General features: G+C 40.9%; 1 protein-coding gene across 1 annotated transcript in view; it reads right to left on the minus strand.

Moving 5' to 3' along the window:
- Window positions 1–205: 205 nt before the first annotated feature.
- PDXK (pyridoxal kinase) overlaps window positions 206–25,819 on the minus strand; it is a 65,517-nt gene continuing 39,903 nt past the window's right edge. The window contains exons 4-11 of the mRNA XM_063126572.1: window positions 25,352–25,435; window positions 22,529–22,575; window positions 21,586–21,671; window positions 20,423–20,468; window positions 17,130–17,241; window positions 15,561–15,697; window positions 12,752–12,818; window positions 206–9,246 (exon numbers count right to left, since the gene is read on the minus strand). Coding sequence (XP_062982642.1) covers window positions 9,134–9,246; window positions 12,752–12,818; window positions 15,561–15,697; window positions 17,130–17,241; window positions 20,423–20,468; window positions 21,586–21,671; window positions 22,529–22,575; window positions 25,352–25,435 — 692 coding nt within the window. The 3' untranslated portion in view covers window positions 206–9,133. The remainder of the gene's footprint in view (window positions 9,247–12,751; window positions 12,819–15,560; window positions 15,698–17,129; window positions 17,242–20,422; window positions 20,469–21,585; window positions 21,672–22,528; window positions 22,576–25,351; window positions 25,436–25,819) is intronic.

Consider the following 25,819-nt stretch of genomic DNA (forward strand, 5'->3'; position numbering starts at 1 on the left):
GTTTTATCATGGTTGTGCTTTTTATACTGTATTTTGTAATTGTGCTTTTAACATGTTGGTTGTTTTATTATGGTTTTAACTTTTGTGAACCGCCCAGAGAGCTTCGGCTATTGGGCGGTATAAAAATGTAATAAATAATAATAATAATAATAATAATAATAATAATAATAATAATAACAACAACAAGCCATCCTCCACCTCCCAGGTAAGCTGTCCTTTAGGCAGTTACTGAGGAAGGGTGTCTTTGTATGTGCCTCCTATATCCAGCCTGCCCTGCTGATCAGGCAAAGAACACAGAAAGTGTGTTCCTTGTCTGTACCAGAGCAGTAGGTTGGGGGATACAGGTTTGTAGTGCATGAAATCTTTCAGCGTTTGGCCTTTTTGAATGCTGCTGCCCCCCTCCCAAGAACTTCAATATTATTTTTTGAATAACAACTAATTAATGGGGATACTTAATCTGTAACATGAACTTTAGAAAAGACTTTGATATTCTCTTTTTTGAGGAGGAAGATGGAAAAGCAGCACCCCTCTCCTAATGTTCTTACTCTTTGCTTACTTCTCACTTTCATGACCCTTGGACCGGAAAACCACTACTTAAAAAACAAAACAAAAACAGCCGTTAATCATTCCACGACATTGCTAAGCCACGGTGGTCAGGCATTTTGAGTTAAACATTATGGCTTAGCGTGTCATGTGAACCATTCCTAACCATGGTGGCTACATAACCATGGTTTAAACATGCTCACTAACCATTTGCTGCAAAAGGGTTAGCGGCCTAACCATGGCTTAGCAGGTTGTTTGAATAGGCCCTATATTAATAACAGCCTAGCAAGTCATGCAAGGTGCATGCTACTCTGGTTGGATTAAATAATTCCATCCAATAAATGGTGGAATATCTCCCACCATCTTCACTTTCATCAATTTGAATGCAAGCCTACAAGGAACACTGCTGAGAATATAGAAATACTCTTAAGTGACCTCCCCACCATACCTCACTTTAGTGAAACACAAGATTTGGGACAGCTTGATACTTTTGTATTAAAATAGTAAATCCATAAATCATAGATTTTTGTTCAACAGGAATTATTAGTTCTTGGCCTTTGCTCAGGTAGTTCATTGACTTTATTATCATCTTCCTACATATTTTAGCATGTAAACTTTACTACAAAATGGATAAAAGTCACATGTGCTAAACCAGAAAGTATACAAACAACATTTTCATTGGGACTCTGGCCACTGACATTATACACAGTTATATATCACACAGATTATTTTTTCTGGCGTATAAACGATTTATCTACTTTTTTGTCCCTACAACTCAAGAACAAGAGGTATAAACACATAACAGATTGATTTCTTCAATACAAAGCACTACACAAATGTCAAATACATAGAAAGTTTGCTTGTAAATATGTCTCCATTTAACATTTTAGAGCTAAAAATATATTTCAAAGGCATCTTTATTAATTAAATCCATCTAGGGCTGTTGGGACTGATTGAACTGTCCTTCTCATTTCTACAGCCACCCTTTTCTATCCAATCTAGCAGCTTTATATTCCTGGAAGAGGCTGATGTGGCGCAGATGAGACCTAACATCATTCAACGGTCTATAAAAATATATACTTTTAATTCCCTTTCTGAAGGTTTGCACTGCCAGCCCTCAAATTCTACTTCTACCCAGTATAACTAGGACTTCAAAACATACACATACAGCATATACATGCCACATTCTTTTAGATACAATTATTATTCTAAGTAGCAATGCAATGAAAAGGCAGTATGCAAATAATACATGTGATTTCCACTTCTTAACAATATGGCACAATATTTTTTATGGTTAGCAGTACCTTCAGTGTGTTTCCTTTATTTTATGTTGTGCATGTGCAGTTTTATGCACCCAAACTATGGCTTTTAACAAAAGTCTCCAGTTCAAGAACACATCCTTGCTCAGAAAAACACATGCCTGGAGCCAGCAGGCTTGGAGTACTAGATGCTAGTTGCATGGGTATTTGTTGTCTTTGGATGACATCATTTAGTCCTAGGACTAGAATTTTGGAAAACTGCACAAAAGGAGTGGGGCTATCGTTAGAGGCTAAAAGGCGAACACATTCCACTCTTCTAGACAGCTTCCTTTTAATCCAAAGGAAATAAGTGAGCAATTTGTTTCTTCTGTTTCGCATTTTGCTAATTCCCCCATAAGCACCATCTTCAAGACCTCACATTTCCATTTTAATTAGAGGACTTTACTTATCTGAAATGTCTTGAGATGTTACCAAGGCACAAATGCATTTGCATATGTAGAATCCTTAATAGAGGGACTTCAGTACTCTAATTAAGCTAGAATTCCACTACTCTTTTCCATACAGCTGATCTATCAACTGCACAGTCTGTTCACAGGCAGTGCAGCACCTAGGTAAGCAATGTGCTTCTTTTAGAACAAAGAAGCAAAAAGTTCTCAGATTGCAGCCATTGCTCAATAAACATTCAAAATCAGGCTGCCTTATGAAGAACTCTATGGCTCAAGAAAAAAAAAAGGACAAGAAAACTAGGAGGGTAGAAAGAAATATGCAGGTTCCAGTTTGCACCACCAGAAGATTATAAATGGTTCACACTATTTAAGGTCTAAGAGCCATAGGGCAAGGGATTACTGAAGAAATGGGGTGCACGAGCTGTCAGCGTTCAATTAATTTGTTGCTGTTGCTGACTCTAGTACTCTCACCCTATTGGAAGTTCCTCAGTGGAGATTTTTCTGCAAGCAGCCCACAGAACAGAATTAAGACTCCATTTATAACCTGAATCTCCAGGATCATCAATATGTATACTGCCTCCTCAACTCTTTTGGTACTGAATATCAGAATGAAAAAGTAATTTGATTTAGTGTCAAGCTTTGATCCATTGCATATGCAGCCATGGCATGCTATGGGACCTAGACTTCTCTTTTAAAATAAGTCTTAGAGAGACCTGACATTTTGTTCACTTGCCAAATCAATGTGCTAATGTTCCAGTAAGACTTTTCAACATTTCTTTGTAAAAGTATGAAGCATGGCATGCACGTAGACAACAATTTCACCATATATTCTGTCACCCATTTTACCTGCACTTGATGTGTGTGAAATCCTCCTTACCCCTCGACTACATAATACAGATAACCAAGCGGCTTTGGAGTGGAGGTGCTCACTACAGGGTTATTTTGGTCACTTGTATGAGCTCTCATTCGGTGCTTCCTGTGGCATTACCTGGGTTTCCTTTAGATATTTCATGTGTGGGTTCTGCCCCTTAGCCAACAAGTGTTTACATCAAGTAATAATAAAACCTTAATATAAAAGGCCACCTGATTCACTATCAACATTACCAAACTGTTATTGTTTTATTTAATTCTGAAGTTGCTCAACATATTCAAAACAAAATCTAAAAATAGTTATGCACAGTGTTATTAAACATAGATAATTTTATTACAATCTTTCTTGCCACATATTGTAAATTAAGAGACTAGTACAATCACTGCAACAGTACCAGACAGACAATGAATTAACACCATCCAATCAAGATACATATAAGGTTACTCTTAACAAGGCAGTATCTTTAGCTAGAAATCTTGGTCCTCTAAATTCTTTTTTAAGTATTGCGCTGATTACAGATTTCTTGCATTTTGAATGCAGTTTGGCAAATAAATATCTAAAACTTAAACAGTTTTTAATATATATGCTTCTTAAAAGCATGTTAAAAGCAAGAGTGAATAAGATTCCACAAACAACAATTTCTATTTACTTTCCTAAATGTGCAAGGATGTCAGAAAGAGTTATGGTACATAAAAGCTGGATTTAAGCTCAGAAGATGCTTCATTTTACATGAGTTTTGGTCCTGCTGAGGGACTAACTAAATGTTATATGCAAATGCTGTACAGATGTCCAATGCTGTGCATTTTAAAGAAAAATGGCTCCAGAAAGGTGCGGATTTGAGTGAAGCAGTGGAGGGGAGTGCTTAACCCTTTTCCCTGCTATGCACCATTTCTATGCTCAAATCATCTCCTCCCAAAGCCGTTTTTCTTTAAAAACATTATGATGTCAGAGCTCCGTTTCACATGTTTGCATGTAACATGTAGTTAGACTCTTATGCTCCACAAAGAATTAAAACCACAATAATAAAAAAACAGCTGCACAGGTACACTGAAAAGATCTTTACAAAAAATGGAACTAAACACAAATGAGCTACAATAGATGATAACACCAGCTTTCCATTTTGTTAAGACAATCATAAAAATTGCTGCAGTATTTACTTAACTTAGTACTATCTGTCAAGATGTTTATGCCTCTGCCACCATTAAAGACACACAGTGATTTGTTTTAACTCATCTGCTTTACTTTTAGCCTGGTTCTCTGGGATAGCTTGCCCAGGTCTAGACTATGCATTGGGTATGGTGGAAGGACAAATAATTGAAATTCGTGTGTGTGTGTGTGTGTGTGTGTGTGTTGTTACATCTAAAAAAAGAGACAGATATAAGAACTGATCTGCCAAGATAGGTTTATGCAAAATATTGTTCGGGGAGGGCAATAAAGAAATATGTGGTGCTTAAAGCATATTAAACAGAAATGACTAAAACAATCACAGCAATTATAAGTAGCCCACAATAACATACTTTTTTTAAAAAATCTTTTTCTTTAGTGAGGCCTTAGCTAGACCTAAGGTTTATCCCAGGATCGTCCCTGCCTGCTCCTGGGATATCCTGTGTGTCATTTACATGAGCAGGGATGACCCCGGGACAATCCCGGGATAAACCTTAGGTCTAGCTAAGGCCTGATTCTATAGTGGTAGCAGCATAGGCGTCACTCAAAGTAGGGAATGATAACAATTAATCAGTATGTGATCAAGACCACAAGATAAATGATATTTATCTCTAGATAGTTCATTATTATTTTATAGTAGTATTTTTCTTACTTACGCTTTTTTATTTGCAATTTTTCCAGCTTATGGTACAAATTAAGTTTGAAGTTGATTTGGGAGGGAGGAATTCTATTCTTTCCGCTAGGAGGGATCGCTTTGCTTTGCTTTTCTCCAATCTAACTGGACTCCTGGCTCAAGTTACAGTCACTGCCACTATTTTATGGGGAAAGGCATCTGAGAAGGTATCATGTATCAATTTTTTTTGCTAAATACGAATTAATCTTACATGTTGTTGTTGTTTTAAAAAACGCTTTCAAATTAAATGGTTTATTCCCATTTATCTATGGAAAACAAATTCTATGTGTTCAATTCTAGTGAACATATAATAGTCCCAATACAATGAAGAAGGACAGGGAAAGAGATGATGTTGAAGGAGCTTAATTAATCCCAGTCCCAGAAGGCTCAACTGACAGCAGATATTATATAACTGTAGTAGGTTCAAGAGATTTGTTTGCATGCAAGACATGAAGAACCTGAATATTCTACTGCTAAAAATGTATTGATGTTGTACCTCTAACACACCCACCCAGCATAAAGTAGGCAAGGACTGATCATGACTGTTTATTTTCAAGTTTCCAAAACTGCTAGAAATGTAAACATGGAATGATGAAAGTAGAATGAAACTAATTGTTGGAGTGTTCCAAGCTGCCATTAAATGATCAGATGGGGTTAATGGTCATCATGGGTTTGTGATTTAGAAGTAAAGTCTTTCTTTTCAACTATGTTTCGTTCAACAGTAAGATTCCTCCAATCCAAAAATTGCATTGAACATAGTTATTAATAAAGGACAATGTACATTGTTGTATGGTAAAAGAAAAAATATTATTGGGTGAAAAGTGCAGCTGCTGACTTAAAAGACTACTTTGTTTGGCTCTGTAAGCATGAAGGGCAGGAATCTCATGCAATAGGAGACGGAGCTTTTCTAGATGAGGCATTCTTAACTCATGGTTGTTTTATGGGTGCTTTAGACATCAATGTTGTCTAGAAAAGCTCTATCATGCCACCCACATTTTTAATTACTGAAAAGTTATTTCACAGCAGTGGTGACTAAAGACAATAGCAGCAAAACCCAGTAATTAATGATAGGAAATTTCCCATGTTTAAATCAGAAGGGCCATTTAAAATTGCAGAGTACGACAGAGCTGACAAACCATAGATCACTAAAAGGAGAAAAGTTGGGATTTTTAAAATCATTTTGTGTATATTTTAAAGATAATGTATGTTTATCAGATTTACTAAAACACATGACTGCAGTTTTCCTCAAAACTGTTAAAACAGAAGAGTAGAAGAAGGTGGCTTGGACTGAGTCCCAAAACTAATTTTAAACGATTTGAAAAAGGGGAAAGTAAGGCTTAGTTTGATTAAGGCTTCCAAAGAAATCCAGGTATTATTTTCTATCACAGCCAGTCCATTCAGGACAGTTTTGAATATTACACAGTGTTAGGGGGAGACAGTATAGGAACCTCATGGGATCTGCCTTTTAACACCTGTGTAAAATCTAAGAGTAGAACTATCCCAAGGTGAGATAAACCACTCATGATCTCTCTCATCTCACTTCTGTATAGTGGCTGAGGCCACCCTCAGTTACTGAATAAAGCTGTCTATTTTGTAGTAGGAGAAGTGGATATAGCTTCAAAAATGGTTAGAGGTGGCCCGGAATAAGATATTAGGAAGGCATTCAAAGGATGCAGTTGTTTAGAATATATTTCAGGCAGCTTCTGCTGTGAATTGTTGTACTTATCTGGCCGATGCTGTTTAACCCATTGTTTCTATTTCTGGATTTGCTGCACAATTAAAATTGTATCTTTTATAAAAAAAATCCTTGTCTTTTCCTGCCTTTCCATACTTTCTGCTACATTACCTGTAGGTGGTCCTGTGGTGTAGCGGGATGGTGGAGACTTGTCGTGTCCCCCCCCCCCCCCGGCTACAAAAAATTACCAGATTTCCACCTCCCTCGCTTCACAGAAGTGCTTTTAAAATTCAGGAGTGAAACTGGAGGGTGACAACGTTGTCTAAAGTACCTGCAAACAGCCATGAGTGAGTAACGGCAAGCATACAACAAAAGCCTCATCTAGAAAAGTTCTAGAAAAATGTTGGAAGGCTGTGGTTTGAACTTGTAGGGAATGCTTGACCAATATATTTTCTGAAAAATATCAAGGATGTAATAGTTTAATTCACTCTAGAGGGCAAAAGATAGACAATGTAAAAGCCTGTCAGCTATAACTGGTTTGAAGAGTCCTCCCCTCCCCCACCTGTAAATATATTCCTATGCACCTCTCATGTTTATCTGAGGCTAGTGGAAAATTCTTTTCCCAATAGAAAACCTTGACAGGCCTAACCCTGATATAAGGCAAGAGTGAAAAAAATGTTTGATCTTGAGGATCACAATGAAAGAGTTGACCATCAAACTTACATCAAGAACCATGAGGGTTAGAAAATTAGGTGTTTTAAATAAATGAAAGCTGGAATTCTTACGATTCTAACAATAGAATCCACAGTCTGCACATTGGGGCTTCAAGAGTCACAAGTGTTAATGGCAGCACTTTTTCTGGAATCCCATTTTCCAGAGAGGTCCAAGAAAATGATGATCTAATAAAAATGATGAAAATACCCTGGTTATTTGTAAGGAAGGAGGAACTAACACTACCATAAAAGTGCAAGGGATCATGGATTGCTTCGATACCCTGTTTTATCTCAAGAAAAAAGAGCACAAATGTCTGTTTATCCATATTAGTTATGGAAAACAAACAAACAGAAACAGAGCCAGGGGGAAAAAGTGACAGGAATAACAGAATTAAATTTCTAAATTAACTGAATATGCACAGTGTTGAGAGTAATAAATTTTCAGCAACTAAAAAGAATCAAAGCTATTTTAATCAATTTTAATAGATTATTGCATGTGACAGAATCCAAGACTTCCTGTTGGTTTCCAAGGTATTTAAGCATATTTAAGTTTCACTGGAGCACACAGTTATCTGTTTTTGAGAGTGAAACTTTGAACAATCACTCCATAAGATTCATGAAGATAGGGCTGTAACATTGATAAACCTGTATCAATGCATGCAATCTGGATGCAATACCCTGAAACTACTACTGGGTAAAGTACATTTATTTCTACTTGGCTTGCATGAGATTCCTACACAAGTGTTTTTGAAAGGCATTGAGGTTTTGCAACAGCAGTGCTTCATGTGTAGTGCCTTGGTGGAAGGATGTATCTGACTTAGCCTATTGTTATACCATGTTTTTACCTCCTCGTCCATTCTGTGAAGTAGAAGCACACTAACCAGCAATCATAAACAGTGAATTGGTCTCAACAAATAACACACAGACTTTTCACTCCCCTTCTAGCCACCATTAGAAGATGAATTGGGCTATTCTGATTTAATAACTAATACTTACTAAGGAAACTTGATCATGCAAGTCTTTTGATAAAACTGAGTCAAGCATATTCTGTCAGAGGTAGAATCACCATTGTCTCTAACTCATCTGCATTTCTTTATGGAGAGTAGGAAGGGGTTACCAAAAAGAAAAGAAAAAACGACATGGAGGGGTACTTTAGGTTGCTTGATATTAAAGGGTTAGCACCTCTGGATAGTGGAGACTTGCATTCACAGACCAGAAATGGGAGCAGTTCTCAACCACAAGCTGTTATACCTCCAAAGCCTGTACAGAGTACCTAAAGGCTAACTGTCTTCAGACCCCCCCTTCCCCGCCCTTTGCCCAAAACGACCTCTGCTTTTTTGTTTGTTTGTTCCAGAGTGGTTGAGGTACTGAATATTGAAGCAGGCCACCAAACCTCTTCATTTAAGGGAAAAGGTAACCTACCCAATTGGCACAAGCTGCTTTACCACAGTTTATACACTCCAGACAATCATTCCACTAACAAATGCATTCTGAAAGTCTTTGGCAAGGCAGAAAATCTTGTGCTTCCGCACCCAGGATTTAAATCAAGACTGAATTAATCTGACAGCCATTTTCATACCTGGGAGGGAGTTGTAATACACACCTAACTTTTTTCTTCTTCTTAATTCAAGCAAGGCCAGCACATGTGCTTGGTAGTGGATCTCATCTATGCTGGGCACTATTTCATGGAAGTCAGGTTTCTGTCACAGATCTAAGGCAAACATTACAATTTACAGGAAAGAAAATGAGGACATCAATACATTGTGCGTTGTTAGAAGATATACAACCTTTATAACACAGTAGCTTTAATTATTATCTCTGGGTTTTCTATGTCCTTTTTGCTTTGGACCATCCTCAGTTCCAGCTGGGCTGAATTAGGTTTGTTTCCTTGTCCAGCTTGGGCTTAAAAACAAACAAAAACAAGACAATGAAATTCCATGGATGTTTAATATTAAGAGAAGTAGTGTAGAAGAAAAAAACATTCCTCCCAGTCCCACATTCCTCACCCCATCAGTATGTTTTGCCTTCAGTCCTGCTATGGCTTTAAGTCCTCTGGCTCCACCAGTGAGAGACATGAGATCAAAGTAGTCTTCTCCATTTTCTCCAACCCATTGCCTTCCAGATCAACCCATTGCCTCCCATCAACCTTCACTATTGGCCATACTGGGAGCTAGAGCCCAAAACATCTGGAGGGCACCATGTTGAATTAGTGAATACAAGGGACAGGACCTTTCCTGTGGTGGCACCACATCTTTGCAATATTTCAACCCACTATTCAGGGTGCACTGCCATCACAAGGTCGTTTACAAAATTACAGAAGTGAGAACATACAAATTACAGTTAAGCACCAAAAGCAGACTGGAATAAATGCAGGTTTTTTTTAAAGCCAGCAGTGGTGAGGTCATCTATGTTTCTCTGGGGAGGGAGTTCCAAAGGTGTGGGGGCACCACTGAGAAAGCCCTATACATAGCACGTGCTATTGAGTCGGAAAGTAGGGCCTCTGACACTCATCTTAATACTTGGCCAGGCTCATACAGGCGGTCCTTCAAATAACATGGTCCCAGACAATTTAAGGCTTTAAAGGCCAAAACCAATACCTTGAATTGGGCCCAGAAACCAACAGGCAGCCAATATAAATCATACTGAATAGGAATAGTATGATCTGAACACCTAGCTCTTTCAAACATTTTGGTTGCCACATTCTGTACCATTTGCAGTTTCTGAATCATCCTCAAGGGCAGCCCCATGTAGAGCACATTATAGTAAACTAACCTAGATATAACAAGGCATGCGTCACTGTGGCTAGGTCAGTTTTCTCTAGATAGGACCACAGCTGCCAAATCAGAGTAAGCTGGTAGAAGGCACTCCTTGCACCTGATGCCACTTGTGCTTCCATGGTAAGCGCTGAATCCAGGACACTCCCAGACGGCGTACCTGGCCACATCCAGAATCAGATCTACACTTCCATCCAGATTAATGGATTTCCCCAACTCACAGTACTTCCATCTGAAGGCAACCCAGATGCACCTTTAGCTTGCCCCTGAGGCTGGCTTGCCACGCAGAGTGTTTTAAGAGTGCATCAAAGTTGTGCAGGAGGAGAGGAGGTGGAGGCGGCTGGTGACAGAGGTTTTTAAAGTATTGGGCAAAAGGCGGGATATTATAATAATAATAATAATAATGATGTAAGAGTCACCAGACATGACTAAGCAATAACCTGCAATAAGCAATATCCCAAGCCACAAGTGTGCAGCCTAGCTGGACCATTGGGAGACTTTCGGGGAGAGAGAGATTGTTTGAGGCTGGAGGCTTTGGTTTGTCTGCAATGACTTAGAGTGGGAGACAACAGAGGCTGCACAGACAACCCAGAGACATCTATTGTAACTTAGCCCCATGGTGCTGGCATGAAATGCAGGGCATTAGGAAGGGGGTCTCAGAGTCGCATGTTTGTGCAGGAAGTAGACAGGAGTTCAAAGTCTGGAAGTGTGAAGTGGTGCCAACACACAAGCCTTGAGAAGCTAATGTCTATAAGTGAGAAGTGTGAATGGGCCAAGTAGTATTCACTGCCACAACACCCACCCTAATGTTAGAGTAGAGAAACTTGTGACAATTATACACAAGCTTTTTTAAAAAAAATGAAATTAAAAAAGCCAGCCATCTGGCTGGCCAGTAGCAAACCCTGTTAACAACAACAGCAGCTTGCAATGAGTGAAGATACAGTCAGAAAAGATATTTGAGGGAAGGGGAGAATGTAACACACAGAGTATAGCAAAAGCTTCAAAGTACAGCAAAACCTACAAAAGCAGGAGTGAGTGAAGTTAATTTCAGATACATTGAATCTCTCACTTGTTCTTTATTTCAGTGACGTTAACATTAAGATGTTATGTAGAACAGATTTGTCTTAAATGTGTGCTGTAAAATCATATGACCAAGGCTATGTTTGGGTGGGCACGCCCCCTTGGTGCTGGACACGCCCCCTTGGGGGCCGACCATGTTGTCCTCCTTTTTGGTTTCCAAAATATGGTCACCCTAATTGAACATAGTTGTTTTTATAGTTTGGTTATTTCTTTGAATGTTAAAGTATGTTGTCATTCACATTGTGAGGGCTTTACCCTGAAAAGTAGGCTAGAAATCTGTACCATCCTCCTCCACCACCTTCTCCAGTTAAGAACGTAAGAAGCGCTCTGCTGAATCAGGCCAAAGATCCATCTAATGCAGGATCTCTGTTAGCCATAGTGGCCAGGTGTACATGAGAACCCCACAAGCAAGCAAGGCATGAGGGCAATAACCCTCCCAAGCGCTGGTATTCAGTGGTATTTTCTCTCTCTATACATGGAGGTTCCATTTAGCATAGGCAAGGCATGGATAGCTCTATCCTCTGCAATTTGTCTATACCCCTTTTAAAGCCATCTAACCAAGGGTCCTCACAATAACTTGTGGCAGCAAATTCCATAAGTTAATTATGTGCTTGTGAATAGTGTGTTATGTTCCATATATGTAAGAAACTGCAAGGCAGAGGCAAGTGTGTCTTGTGCAGCTTGTGAACAAGAGGTTAGCATAATTTTCTACGATGATCACGCTACCCTTTGTGTCCCGTATTAAGACAGGTCCGAAAAATATTGGTCTGGCTATAGTTTCAAGAGTTATCAAAGTTACATGCAAGTAGCTGAGTTAGCCATTGGCCTTCTCCCTAATTGTGAAAATTCTGGAAACCCTAACAAGTGAAAGGGTAGAGGCAGTTTAGGTAAGTGGATTCTGAGCCTGAGCAATGTATATGAAGCTGAACAGTGGTCCCTCTAGCCCAATAATTTCTACTCTGACTGGCAGCGGTTCTCTAGGGTCTCAGTCAGAGCTCTGCGCCATCACCTGCTGCCTGATCCTTTCAAATAAAGATGCCATGGACTGACCCCAGAACCTTCTGCATTATTTATTTATTTATTTATTTATTTGTATCCCGCCTTTTGCCCAATGCTGGGCCTCAAGGCGGCCTTACAAAGTTTAAAACATACATTTGGGGCGGCGGGGAACATAGTTTAAAATACACAACAAAATTATAAGACGTTAACATAGATGGAGGGCCAGATTATTCTCCAAAGGCCTGCTGGAAGAAAAAAGTTTTAGCCTGCTTCTGAAAGCCCATCAAGGAGGGAGCCAGCCTAGCTTCCCCGGGAAGAGAGTTCCAGAGCACTGGAGCAGCCACCGAGAAGGCCCTCTCCCATGTTCCCACCAAGCGTGCCTGTGAAGAAGGTGGGACTAAAAGAAGGGCCTCTCCAGAAGATCTCAAAGCACGGGCAGGCTCATAAGGGAGAAGACGTTCTTTCAAATAACATTTAAACTATGTGCTCCATCCTTAATATGCATTCCAACAACATAAATGAATAAATTCAGAACCATAATGTAAATGGGTTACCCTTTGCACTCTTGATGGTCCTCTGCAAAACATGCTGCATGGCTGACACAGTCTTTTCACATGCCACCTGAAATTCAAACAAAAAGATTATAGTTATACTGGCAGTTAATTGTCCTCGTTTACACATAATGCTAACTTATGGCTTATTTAACCCATGATTTGTTGCTTTACCCATCATTTGTTTGGCAGATGATCAAACAAACCATGCTTTGTTTTCTTAATCCCTGGGATGCTTCCTTCCTTCCTCCTTTTCCGGCTCCCTCCCTGTATCCAAATGCCTTTGCAGTGTTGTAGTACTGGTACATAAAGAGGCTGTTCTTTGGTGTGTGTGTTTTTACCACTCTTGTCTTCCACCTCTGCAGCCTAGCAAAACAAACTATGAACAACCCACAGTTCTGGGTTTGCATGTAATGACAACCCATGGATTAAGGAATCTAGAATTCACATCCCCAAAACAAACCATGAGTTCTCTTTCTGGGTGGTGTATGATAACAAACCATGGCTTGTTAGCATGCGCATGTTCAGAAACACCAGAATTCAACATCCATACCATTGGTTAGTGTAATATACGAACCAGGTAATTGACTCTGGCCAGTAGTAATGAAAAACATTCATACTTAGTATGTGGCTAACATCTTTAAATTAGGTCTGTGCACAGACCCCCCGAACCGCTTCATGGCCCAATCCAGAACTTTCGGATCAGGCCCGAACTGCTTCGGGTCGATCTGACCCTCCCCCGCTCTGCTCTGCGGAGCAAGATCCAGAGAGGCAGATCGAGATTTTGCCCCCTCCTTCCCTACTTACTTGCCTCCGCAGTGGGCGGCGGAGGCAGGTAAGTGTGGATAAAATGGGGGCCGAATAAGCCCCCCTCCCACGTGCCGCCTTACCTGGCTCTGCTGCCATCGCCGCACGGACTGTGGCAGCGGAGCCAGGTAAGCCCCCCTCCCCCCCACTTACTTGCCTCCGTTGCGGTCCGGCAATGGCTTCAACTGAGGCCTGGGCCTCAGTTGAAGCCTGCGCTGAACCGCGATGGACACAGGTAAGCCTCCCTCCCCCCCTTACCTGCCTCCGCCGCTGTCGCCGCACGGACTGTGGTGGCGGAGCCAGGTAAGCCCCCTTCCCCCCACTTATCTGCCTCCATCGCGGATACTGCGCAGGCTTCAACTGAGGCCCAGGCCTCAAAGCGGAAGCAGGCTGCGGCCTGCTTCCTCTTTGAGTCTTGGGCCTCAGTTGAAGCCTGTGCTGGACCACGACGGACACAGGTAAGACCCCCCTCCCCCTGCCCCCTTACCTGGCTCTGACGCCGACGCCGCACGGACTGCGGCGATGGCGCCAGTGCCAGGTGAGCCCCCCACCTCCATTCAGAGCTCCGAATGGAGGCAAACCGCTTCGCCTTGATCCGCAGCTCCCCCAACCCGATTCGGATCTGCCTTTGGCGGAGGCGGATCAGGTTGCTCCGCTCCGGATTCATGATCTGAATCAGAGAGGAGCACAGTCCCACTTAAAATATAAGCTGGCTTTGGATGTAATGCTAAAAAAATACTTTAGCATTATGTTGAGCTGCACCTAGCATTGGGCTCAAAAGCTCCCCATTCCCCTCTCTTCCTCCAGCATGTTCACCAGGAGGAGATCAGAAGCTTCTGTTTCCATGTTAGATTAATCTCAGTTGACTGTGTTGCTGAAGCCCTAGACTATGGCTCATCTTTGTGAAGAAAATAGGATTTCCTGCCTCGGTCTCCCTTGCATGGCTGTCATTAGCCTGGGGCTGGTTCGCACATTCACAAATACCACCTGGGGCCCTGTTATCATGAACCATTGAAGTCTGGCCTGGGAACCAAGGCCATGGCTAATTGGGAAGATTGGATGCAGCTGTCCTGGTGCGAACTGTGCTCTGGTTAGGAAGGGGACCCAAAGGAGCAGCTTAGGCTGTGATTGGTGGAGCCAGATTGGCCGACCCATCCGAGCTAGGGGCATAAAATGGAGCAGTGAGCAGAATCATCATCTTCCTGGGGGTTCTCAAGGCATGGAGGATGTGTGTTTGGCTAGCTGAAGCAGGGGGTCTCTACATGGTAAAGTATAGTGTAGAACAGCTAGGATTTCTTTGTTTTAGGCTTGGTTTGTAACTGGTGAACGGCTCTCTATTTTATCCTGCACTACCTTTTATTGTACTTTTATGGCAACACTGCTTTTTACCTAGTCATTCCTTTTAAACCCAATTGTATTCCTTTTAATCTTTCTCCTTTTAATAAACTGCTGCAAAGCCTTAAGCTGCTGTGGTTTACTGGTGCTAAGTGCAGTGTTTAGCTGGTTGCAGGTGGTCAGCTGGGTGGTTGGTTGGGTCTCACCTGACAGGGAGAGTGTATTGACTGCACTCTTCCTTCACAACCTTAACTATGGTTTGTTGAAAAAAGCCAGCTTAGTAAACTATTGTTTGATGTTAGCCTGTTAAGATTAACCAGTTTGCCTGGATTTAGATGGTATAGCAAGCTGCAATTAATCTAAAGGAAGCCAAGGCTTCCAAATTCCTACTTGTAGCAGGGCCAGAGACAGAGGGGAGAGCTCTTGACCCCAGGTCTTGAACACACTCCTTCTCCTAATGCTAAACCTTGCTTTAACATGTCTAAATGAGGCCATTCGCCCTCTTTTATTTTATGTGGCCTCATTTTGTATAATTTGTTGGCCAGTGTCCTGTTCCCTTCTTTTAATTTTGCACCTATCTGCACAGTAAGAATTCACGGTAATTAAACGATAATATGTTTCTGTCGCCATTGAGTCAATGGGAGAACTGAAAGAAACTCTATGTCCATACCTTAAGATTGTCTGGATGCTTGTGGGTCCAGGCCAAGAGCATGGCAGCAAACAGGTCTCCCGTTCCAACAAAGACTGCTTCTACTTTAGGAGACTCCATTCGGATCCTCTGAGTCACTGTGCTGCCATCTGCTGTAGCTGTTAAGGCAGACACATAATTATATTCTTTCCAATAAATGTAATCAAACAGGAATCTCAGGATAGTCTACAGGGAGGCAACATAGCATCCATGTGCTAAATATCACCAGTTTATCTTATGCAGCGCTTGAGCAATCTTTAGCCCTCCAGATATTTTGGCCTACAACTCACATGATCCCTCCCCATTGGCTGTGCTAGCTAGGGCTGATGGGAATTGTAGGCCAAAATTTCTAGAGGGCCACAGGTTGCCCACCCTTGATCTAGTGTCACTCTTTCACATATTGCTGCAAACCCATTTTGGGGCCCAAATTTGGAAGTACCCCTGGATGGTTATGAGCAGGTCTGTGTGTATATTGCAGTTTTGTGGGAGCACAGAGAAAACACAGTGGGTTGGACTGGACATAGAATTCAGCTTCCTGAGCACCTTAGCTTTCATAAAATAAAACAAAGAGCAAGATTCTAGTCCAAATCCTTTAAAGAAATACTTAAAAGAGTATTTGAGCAATGCCTGCTAATGTCTCGGAAACCAGAGTAGAGGCTTGTCCCATGTTTTCAACTGAAACTGTATATCACAAAAATCAACCCAGCATATAAACTTTGCATTTATGGGTCACAAGTATAGTAAGGGAGCAGGGTTTGTTTCTGATTTGGCTTAATGACACTCTTTAAAGTGTGACAACAACTGCCCTATTCAGAAGAAACATTTACACAATGAATCAACACGAGGAGGGAGCAGGGCCATGCCAACAAGTCCTGTCCCTTACATCACACACACACACACACACTGAGAGCTTGCCCCATCTCCTAACATACGTGTGTATAGGGCAAATCTCTCCCAGGAATATTAATCACTAAGCACGAAGGCATCCATGTAATTTAGAGCCCTGCATAATTGGAGTTCCAGATCATGTGGATGCTTTTGTGGGACATAGGGGTGTGACCCCACTCCCTGAGTGTTTCTTCTCAATAGGGCTTTGGTGAGCACTGGAAGTGTATTAGGTAGGGTGAGAATAGAAAAGAGTCCAAATTAAAATCCACTGAGCACAATCCATAAGGCATCACTGCTGCATGACTCCCATTCACTTGAAATGAGTTTGCACAAAAACTAACGCACACTGAAATGGGACAGATACAGCCATCCTTAGGAGATTGCCTATCGGCCAAGAAATAGTGAATATTTCTGTATTGCGTAATATGTCTCTTGAACATAGTGCTACCACTTCCATTACTAGTCATGATCAATCCATGAATTCTAGTCTTCTTTCATGCTGTGAGATAATATATCACTTGGAAGCTGTTAGCTAAAGCATTACTATCAATGCAAAGCAAACTGTGTTCTCCTTTGTCATGGTGTGTTTTTAAGAAATGCAGCTGTAATGGATTAAAGACAGGGCTTTCTCTTTTAAATACATAAATAAATAAACTGACTTACTTCTCCTGTGGCTTCCTAATGCTATCAGGTAATCATCTCCTGAAGGTGCTTGCAGGTCTGAGCTGGTGATTACAACAGTCTCTGGTCCCATATTGTGAAGCATATCCATTACCTTCCCATGTACATAACAAAGAAAAAGAAAAAAGATTGGCACTAGTTACTTTGTACGATGGCAATTGCTATTTAAATGTCCAAATATTTAAAAACAGCATGTGTTTTAATATTAAATGTATATTACACAAGATTTTATAATCTTTTTATTTCAGCGAGAGCCTCTGTTTTCAATATCCTCCCCTCATGAGAAGCCTTATTAATTAAACTAGTTTAAAACTCGGTTTGATAAGTTGTGGTTCTCACAAGTCCTAATTCTGGGGTTGCAGAAATAGAGGCTAAGGTTGTACGTTATGTGCTCTCCACTAATGTGCCCTTGGGGTTCTTGGGGCTCAGTTGATGAGAATATTTTGAATGACTGATCCATCCAGCCCTTTGTTACAAAGGTAGTGTTCTGATCATGAAAGCCACCTGGGTTGAGAGTTGTAGTATAATTGAGATGAGATCGTATTTTAATGAGATGGCACTGTAAACACATTGCTTTATGTCTGGCTGAAACTTTATCATGTTTAAAGAGATTTTTCCCCTTTAAGACTGGGATTGAATAAACAGGGAGGTTGATATAAAATTATTCTGTAAAGATTTTAGCATGGGACTAGAAAACAGATGGTCCTAAAATTAGCTTATTGGCTTGTCAGCCAGAGACTACTTAACATGGGCTTGTTTTCATTAATGAGACTGAAAATGGCAAATAAGACATTGTAATTAGCAGTGAGAGATAGGAGGGGTATTCCATGGTGACTCCAGGAGCCTAGAAAAAGTAGAATACAGATAAAAATAGATGTAATAGTTGGGAATGCTTCCTGCTGCAGGGGAAAAATGTAATCTGTGGACTGACATTCAGTTGGCTTTGCTAGAAGAAAAACTACAGTTAGGGTGACCATTATTCTTGGCAACAGGATTTTTATTAGGACAGAACCTAATTAGTGAAACTATTGTCAGAATTCTTTACTACAGGAACCAATTGCATCCAGTTCTTCTGCACCCAATAATCCTGTCTACAGTCAGTGTGTTTACCAGAAATTCAGGACATACATCTAAAGGCTGTAATCCAATGGTCATAGATATTAAACAGTACTTCCACAGACATTGCAGTGCAGGATTGTGGCATGATGATAACATGACATAATTATGACCATGGGTGTTACCGGACGGAGGGCTCCTAGTGCTACCAATTAGAAGGTATTGTACATCTGTTCCATCTTTCCTCCTCAACACATTTTTTCTGGTTAAAAAAAATGGAAGAAGGAATGGGAAAACATGGGCGGGTTACAAATGGAAGATGATGTTCTTGGGATCTCCCATAAAATTTTGTCTTTGAGGCAGGGTGAATGCAGGATAAAAGCCTCATCTGAAAATACCTATAGCTCTCTAGTATATAATAATAGTAGTAGCAATAACTATTATACTATTAGGATAGTCACATCTCATGACAGAAGTACTTCTATGATCAATCTTTTTGCAGAGTACATTTAAAAGTGCAGGGATACTCTACAATTGCCACTTTATTTTAGCATCATAGTTCTTTGTGCCTGTTAGTTGAACCTGCCTGAAGTCTTAGATGTCAGCCTGGCTCTTTCTTCTTTCAGCATGAATCAAAGCCTGATGGAACATCTATAGTACATTGGCAAACCCAACTTCTCTTTTTCTCTCTCTCTCTCTTAATAGCAGTGGGGCCGTGGGTGGAGGAGAGCAAGAACAAAAACAAAGACAAGAAACTCAGGCCCATTATAAGGAATTTATTCAATGCAGTGCGAAACACTGGTACATGGCAATGGCAGAACTTCTACTAATCATCTTTTCGTGTGACTACTCATACTACGGAGCTCTTTGTGAATCACCGAGAGAACTTCAACTGTTGGGCAGTATAGAAACACAATTAATTAATTAATGTTTTATGTGGGTTGCCTTGGAGATAAAGTAGTGTCAGAAGCTAGAAGTTTTACAGGCAGATCAAGGGTGTGGAATCAACAGAGCCCCCAAACGAAGATATAACTGTATTTACTAATAGATTTCCTTCGGTTGCAATCCTATACCTGGGAGAATAACCCATTGAACTCAATAGGACTTCTGAGTAGGAATGCCATGTATAGGACTGTACTCTGAGAGGCATCTTTAAAACTACTGGCCCAATGGCAAAGTGGAAGCTATTTATGCGAGGTACTCAACTGTTACTATCACAGTACTGTAATGTAAACACTAGGGGGCAATACTATATAGCAATACTATAATGGTTGCAAGTCAATTTTGATAAAGGTTATTTTGTCCCGTGGAGAGTACATTTCTCTGTGAAATACAGTGCAACCATTTCTAGTGCGTAATTTTCTCCATAACGGACAGAGTGAATATTTCTACTACTAGAAAGCAAAAGTTGCTTTATGCTCATAGCAAAGCACTGAAGTATTACTATTTATTTTGCAAAGCCAGAGTTATGGCATAAAAATGTGGCTTTATGTAACATCTTTGAAAGCATTAGGCCTAACATAAATGCATGGAGATGGTGATTATATGAACCGCTGCACCCCCTGGGGAGAGAATACTTGAGAAGAGAGGAAGAGTGAATAAAAGAAACCAACTAAGACTAATGATGCCTCAGCATAATCAAAAGACCAAGAGGTTCCTTCAGTTGCAGCTACCACGATGGCAATCCACAAAGAACTGAGGGACTGGGTGGGAGCCCACCAGAGTATGTGCAGTAGGATGGTGGAGGAGGGTTCCTGCAAAAATCTCAGCTATGCAAGTTTCCCAAAGTGCAGCTCTGCGCAGGTGCAAAGCCCATGTGTATGATGCACAGAGACCACAAAGAATAATGTGGCTTTATGCAACATCTTCAAAAGTTATCTTGTGGTCACCTGCAGGGCTGCTATTAGGCCTAACGTAATGCATGGAGATGCCGATTATACGAACCACTGTCTCCCCCTGGGGAATGTCTACATGGCCTCCACCACTCATGCAATCAGAGCTGCCCTTTTCCAAGCAGTCAGAATCACACAAATGGTAAAGAGGGCTGTATCAGCAGCAGCAGCAGCAGCATTCACAAGGAGGCAATACTTCATATAAATGACATTTCCCCGTGATTCCAACCAGTAGCTCCATGTTATCACACAGATGATAAAATATTGTCACTGGGGCTTAAGGACACAAAGATGCTTAAGCAGAAATCTGGGTTCCAGCACACCTACCTCTATAGCTTCTTTTTCAGTGTGTATCTTCCTGCCAGTAAGTAATCTACAAATCAGGAAAGAACATTTTAAAACACTGTCCGTTTTTAAATGTCATTCATTCATTTTATTTTTCTCTGGGCCTGTTACATAAAACTAAAAGAATACTCTTTTAGCTTTATGTAACAGGCCCAGAGAAAAATAAAATCTTTATTTTGCTCATTAGGATCCTATTAATAATGTTTATAGTGCTTTTCACTGTATACTTTATGAGAAACATCATCTTCTTATGCTAAATGAGGTAAAACTTGTAAACCACATTGCAGCAAGATCCAACAGCCCTCATGTCAGACTGACCCGGACTGACCGCTACCCCCAACAAAGTAGGCACATCATATAAGCCAGCATGTGGTGTCCTCTGCCTCCAATATGCTTTATAGGAACTCCAAAGTCTAGCAAGAAGGGAGCTTTTGAGGAAAGTTATAGTAGTTTCCTGAGTTTACTATAAAGCCAGTTCAGAGGGTTCTGTCCAACAAGAGCGCAATCTATAGGACTGCCTTAAAATTCTCCAGTGTTTTTTTTTAATATAGACATTAATTAATTAATTAATTAATCAATCTCTTCCTCTGACCAAGGAACTGGTCTGGTACACCTGGGATGGAAACAGTTCTGAGTTAACAGCTAGATTTTATATTTCTGAAAATGGAGGGTCAACAATTGCCTGCTATCATCTTGTTTGCAGTTTCCCTAGGGCAAAGAAACCATCACATCACCCGATAGAGCCCAGTTTGAATGCCCCCCATCTTAACTCTCCAACTATAGAAACATCCTGACTACATTACGTCAGCCTTTTTCCCCTCTCCTATTCTCTCCCCGCCCCACCTTGCCAACCTGCTTTTTGTAACATCTTGCCTGATGAAGAGACCTGAAGATCTTGAAAACATGCACATTTTTTGTGAACTTTGAGTTGGCTTAATAAACGTATTTCTCCAATATCGTTTTTCGAATTTAGAGGTATTTTAAAGAAGAAAATAAAATGTGATTTTTGAAAATGCAAGAAATCTCCAAAACCTAATCAATAGTATTATTTTTTCAAAATTAGTAAAGGCAATTTCCCCTATTGAGCAGGAAAAATGATAATTTATCTGTAAAATGTTGAGAATTTATGCAAAAATAGTACTTACTCAGCTTCAAACTGATTAGGTGTTATTATATCTGCTACAGGCACAACCTTGTCCTTATAAACTGGAAGGAGATCCTTTGGAACATACTGTAAAGAATAAATAAAATAGCATTGGCTTTGGAAAACTTAGGCAGGTGCTTGATGACTCACAGGACTACTAGAAAGTTCAAAACTTTCAGTACAATCCCGTGAATGAGCAATTCTTCCCCCACAGTTCAATCTAGAAATACATAAACGTACCAGAAGGGAGAAATTCACAAACCATTAAAGCACAATCTCTGTATGAGGAATTGTCCAAAATGTGCTGCATACAACTGCTGACAATCACTAGCGAATGTTGTGAATGCCCTAATGTATTCTCCTACTTTTCACACATCCACTGATGTAGCTCTTAGACATTCAAAACATTTGCACAGGATTGTCACCACTCATATATAGGGTTGAGAGTAATAAAATTTTGGACATTCACTAACACACACATGCCATGGTTCCAGGAAGTTTTGCTATTCTACTGGAGAGAGCAAAACAACAACAAACTTTTGTGGTTGTGTGGAGGAAACCGCTAGAATTCCTTGACAAGCAACTTTCCATTAAAGGCTTTCAATGTGGTTTCATTTCAAGTGGCCAACATTCCACTGTCCATATATGCAACCTGGGTTTTCGCTTCCTGTTCTAAAGCACTCTGGTCTCTAGTGTCCTAAATAAATAGAAATCTATATAGTTTCTATGAAAAGCTGGCTGCGATTTCAGAAATGAACAAGAAAAGATATTTTTTCTTGGCATTGTCCTAACAGAACTAATTAAGACTGTCTGCTGAATAGAATGTCCGCTGAATCTAAAAGATACTACATTGAAGTATAGGGCACAACTTAGGAAAGATAGGTTTGCTTTGGTAAGCAACGTTGTTTATAAAGATGGGACATGCATGCAATGATTTTACCAACCATATATCCTTCTCCACTCCACTTGTCACCCATCACAGGATCACACACTGAAAAAGAAAATTAAAATTGGAAAAGGGGGAAAGTAATATCATACAAGGATACTCTTAAAATACCTTATTTCTTCGATTCTAAGACGCACTTTTTTCCCTAAAGTAACAGCTCTAAAAATTGGGTGCGCCTTAGATTCGATGGCACCTTAGAATCGAAGAAATACGGTAATTACATTTGTCGAGTCTGCAGCGGGACAGGCGGGGAAAGAGGGTAGGGGGTGAAGAGCGAGCGAGAGAGAAGGGAGTGGAGAGAGAAGCGGGGGGGGAGAGAGGGGCAACGTCTCGGAGCATCTCAAACGTTGCCGCCGGGAGCTGGCTGGGAGGGACCCCAGCTCCAGCAGGCCAGCGAGCTTCCAAAGAGCTCGGCCTTGCCTCTGTTAAGGAGATGGGAAGCGGAAGAATCACCTGAGCAGCACTGGTTGGGCTCGCCCGCCCGCCCGCCCCCTCCCATCCGTGTGAATGGTGCAGACCAGCTTTTGAATGCATGTGTGGCTGTCCGTTCCCAGGCAGGGGACGATTGGTTCCTGCTTCCCATTCATGTAACCTGCCTCTATGCGTGTGCGTGTGGGTGCGCGCGTGTGTGTCTGTGTCTCGCTCGCTCCCTGTTCCTCTCCCCCTCAGCTGCATGTATGTACTGTAAAATTGCTTTGCTGGCTGATTGGAGAAATTTATTTTTTCTTCGAATCAAAGCTTTTTTTCCCTGTTGGTGGCACTGAAATTAGTGTGCGCCTTTGATTCGATGGCGTCTTACAATCGAAGAAATACGGTATTAATCACTGACAAATCATAATTCTGCCAGTCTCAATCCAAACATCTACGGCGGCCTTCCCCAATCTGGTGCCCTCCAGATATGTTGGAATGCAACTCCCATAATTCCCAGCCAGCATGGCCATTGGACAAGAATTATGGGAGTTGCAGTCCAGCACCTGGTTTATCCCTGGATCATCCAGGGGTCAAACCTGTTCATCTAGGTGACACACAGGGGATCCAGTGCTCAGGCAGGGGCGAACCCTGGATGATCCCAGGATAAACCTTAGGTCTAGCTGTGGCCTATGTTGGGGAAGGCAGAACTATGGTAGTTACAGCAAGTTCTTATTGCAAGTTGATCTCTGCAACCTGCAATAAGCTTAGCAGTGCTTTAAAAAAGTAGAAAGTTATCATCTTTTTATTTTCACATGGTTTCATGGAAGGAGGAGAGAGCAGAATTATAGGGAAACACTTCTCAAAACCTAGACTAGCGAAATGGTCAGCAGCAGCCTGAACAGATTCTTTGAGCATCGCTTGAAAGAGGTGAAACTTCTGAAAACCCTCAATGGGCCTGTTCAGACAACTCACTAAGCTATGGTTAGGCCACTAACCCTTTTGCAACAAATGGTTAGTGAATGTGTTTAAACCATGGTTAAGTAGCCACCATGGTTAGTCATGGTTCACACAACACGCTAAGCCATAATGTTTCGTTCAAAACCACCGTGGCCTAGCATATCATCTGAACAGGGTCAGTGTGGTGTAATGACTAGAATGCTGAACTGGAAATGGGAGATCCAGGTTCTAGTCCCCACATGTCTATGAAGCTCACTGGGAGACTTTGGACCAGTCAAGTCACTGACTCTCAGTGTAACCCACCTCACAGATTGTTGTGAGGCTAAAATGAAGTGGAGGAGAGCCATGTAAGCAGTTTTGGGTTCCGTGCAAGAGGAAAAAGATGTGATATAAATGTAACAATAAATAAATTAAACTGCTAAATTGATTAGAAATGACAAGGTCTCATTTGCTTGCTCAAAGATTGGAAGCACTGTTTGTACAGTGACTGCAACATGTGCCTATACAATTCAAATTCTTTCTGCTCCCCCAGCTCTCAGGAGCCTTTTAATATCAGAGAAGCTATGGTCATGCAATGAAAGATTGACTGAAATGTCCCATTGTAACATCAGAGGAGATCAGCTTCTTGCTGTCAAATGATGCAACCTGCTAGTACCCTTTTATTATCGCTACAGCACCGCTAACAGATTTCCCTGAAGTCCCAGTTGGTGTCATCAAGACCAACATTGGCCCCAGTATTTTTGTATTTTCATGCACTGTATGTCAGGGGTGCACAACCTCAGGCCCGAGGGCCAGATCTATTCCTCTAGAGATCCCAATCTGGCCCTTTAAGGTTCACCAGATGGCCATGCCCCTTTCCCCTAACCACTGATCATTTGATGGTTTCATGGCTTATGTACAGTTCCCCCCCTTCTAAAAGGTTGGAATACTTCTCCTAAGGCTTAGTTACTGACAATAAGAGCTTTATGCTAAAATATGCAGTGGTTTTTTTAAAATAATAATAATAATAATAATAATAATAATAATTATTATTATTATTATTATTATTATTATTATTATTATTATTATTGCCTTGCCCCTTTTGCCTTCAGCACCACCCACCACTAAAATGCATCTTCCAAGAGCTTCTCCGAAATTAAATTTGGCACTTGGACTGAAAGAGGTTATGTACTCCTGATCTAAGTGCTTTCCCTGAGTGCTTCGGAGCTCCCAGGAATATTAATCACTAAGATTTGAGGGGAATTTGTTTGCTTTTTGTTTTTCTATCTGTTGAATCAAAATCTCTCTGTAACCAAGTGATATGCTTTAGCTTTAACCCTAAAGCCAACGGTGACAACCAAGGTGGCTGACACCAACTCCTTACTAGTGTAAATGTGCCCTCAAATAGTCTCAAACCTTGGGAAATTTCCCTAACTATAACTGAAGTAAATATTTTTCTGTGTTAGAAACTTACCATAGACTAGATTAGAGTTCTGCTGTTTTAGCTCTTGAACAATATCAACCACCATTGCAAGGAATGATTTGTCTCTTGTGTAGCCTTTGGAAGGATGAGAGGGGAGAAAAATTAAGATGACGTGAAAGACATATTTCCCCCAAAACTCTGGAAGAATGGCTATTCTTTAAAAAAAGAGAAAAAAATAGATTTGAGTCAAAATACAACTCTGTGTAAAAGAACCAGTTCACTTGAAGTTGGTTCTTATCACAACTAGCATTTCACCAAGCTCTCACTCAACCCATAGTAGACAGGCTAGCCATGGCATGCCAAACTGCCAACCATACCTGTGATAAATGTTTCAGACGACCTGTTCATCATGAACTAGGTTCTGTCTAAACTTTTTTTAAAAAAAGTCTGGCCTCAGTTCCTGTGGTTCTTTGAACAGACCTGTAGCTGTCTCTTATAGAAGCTGCAATGGGCTTGGTA

The sequence above is a fragment of the Elgaria multicarinata genome, chromosome 5, assembly GCF_023053635.1.
Source record: "Elgaria multicarinata webbii isolate HBS135686 ecotype San Diego chromosome 5, rElgMul1.1.pri, whole genome shotgun sequence".
NCBI lineage: Eukaryota > Metazoa > Chordata > Lepidosauria > Squamata > Anguidae > Elgaria > Elgaria multicarinata.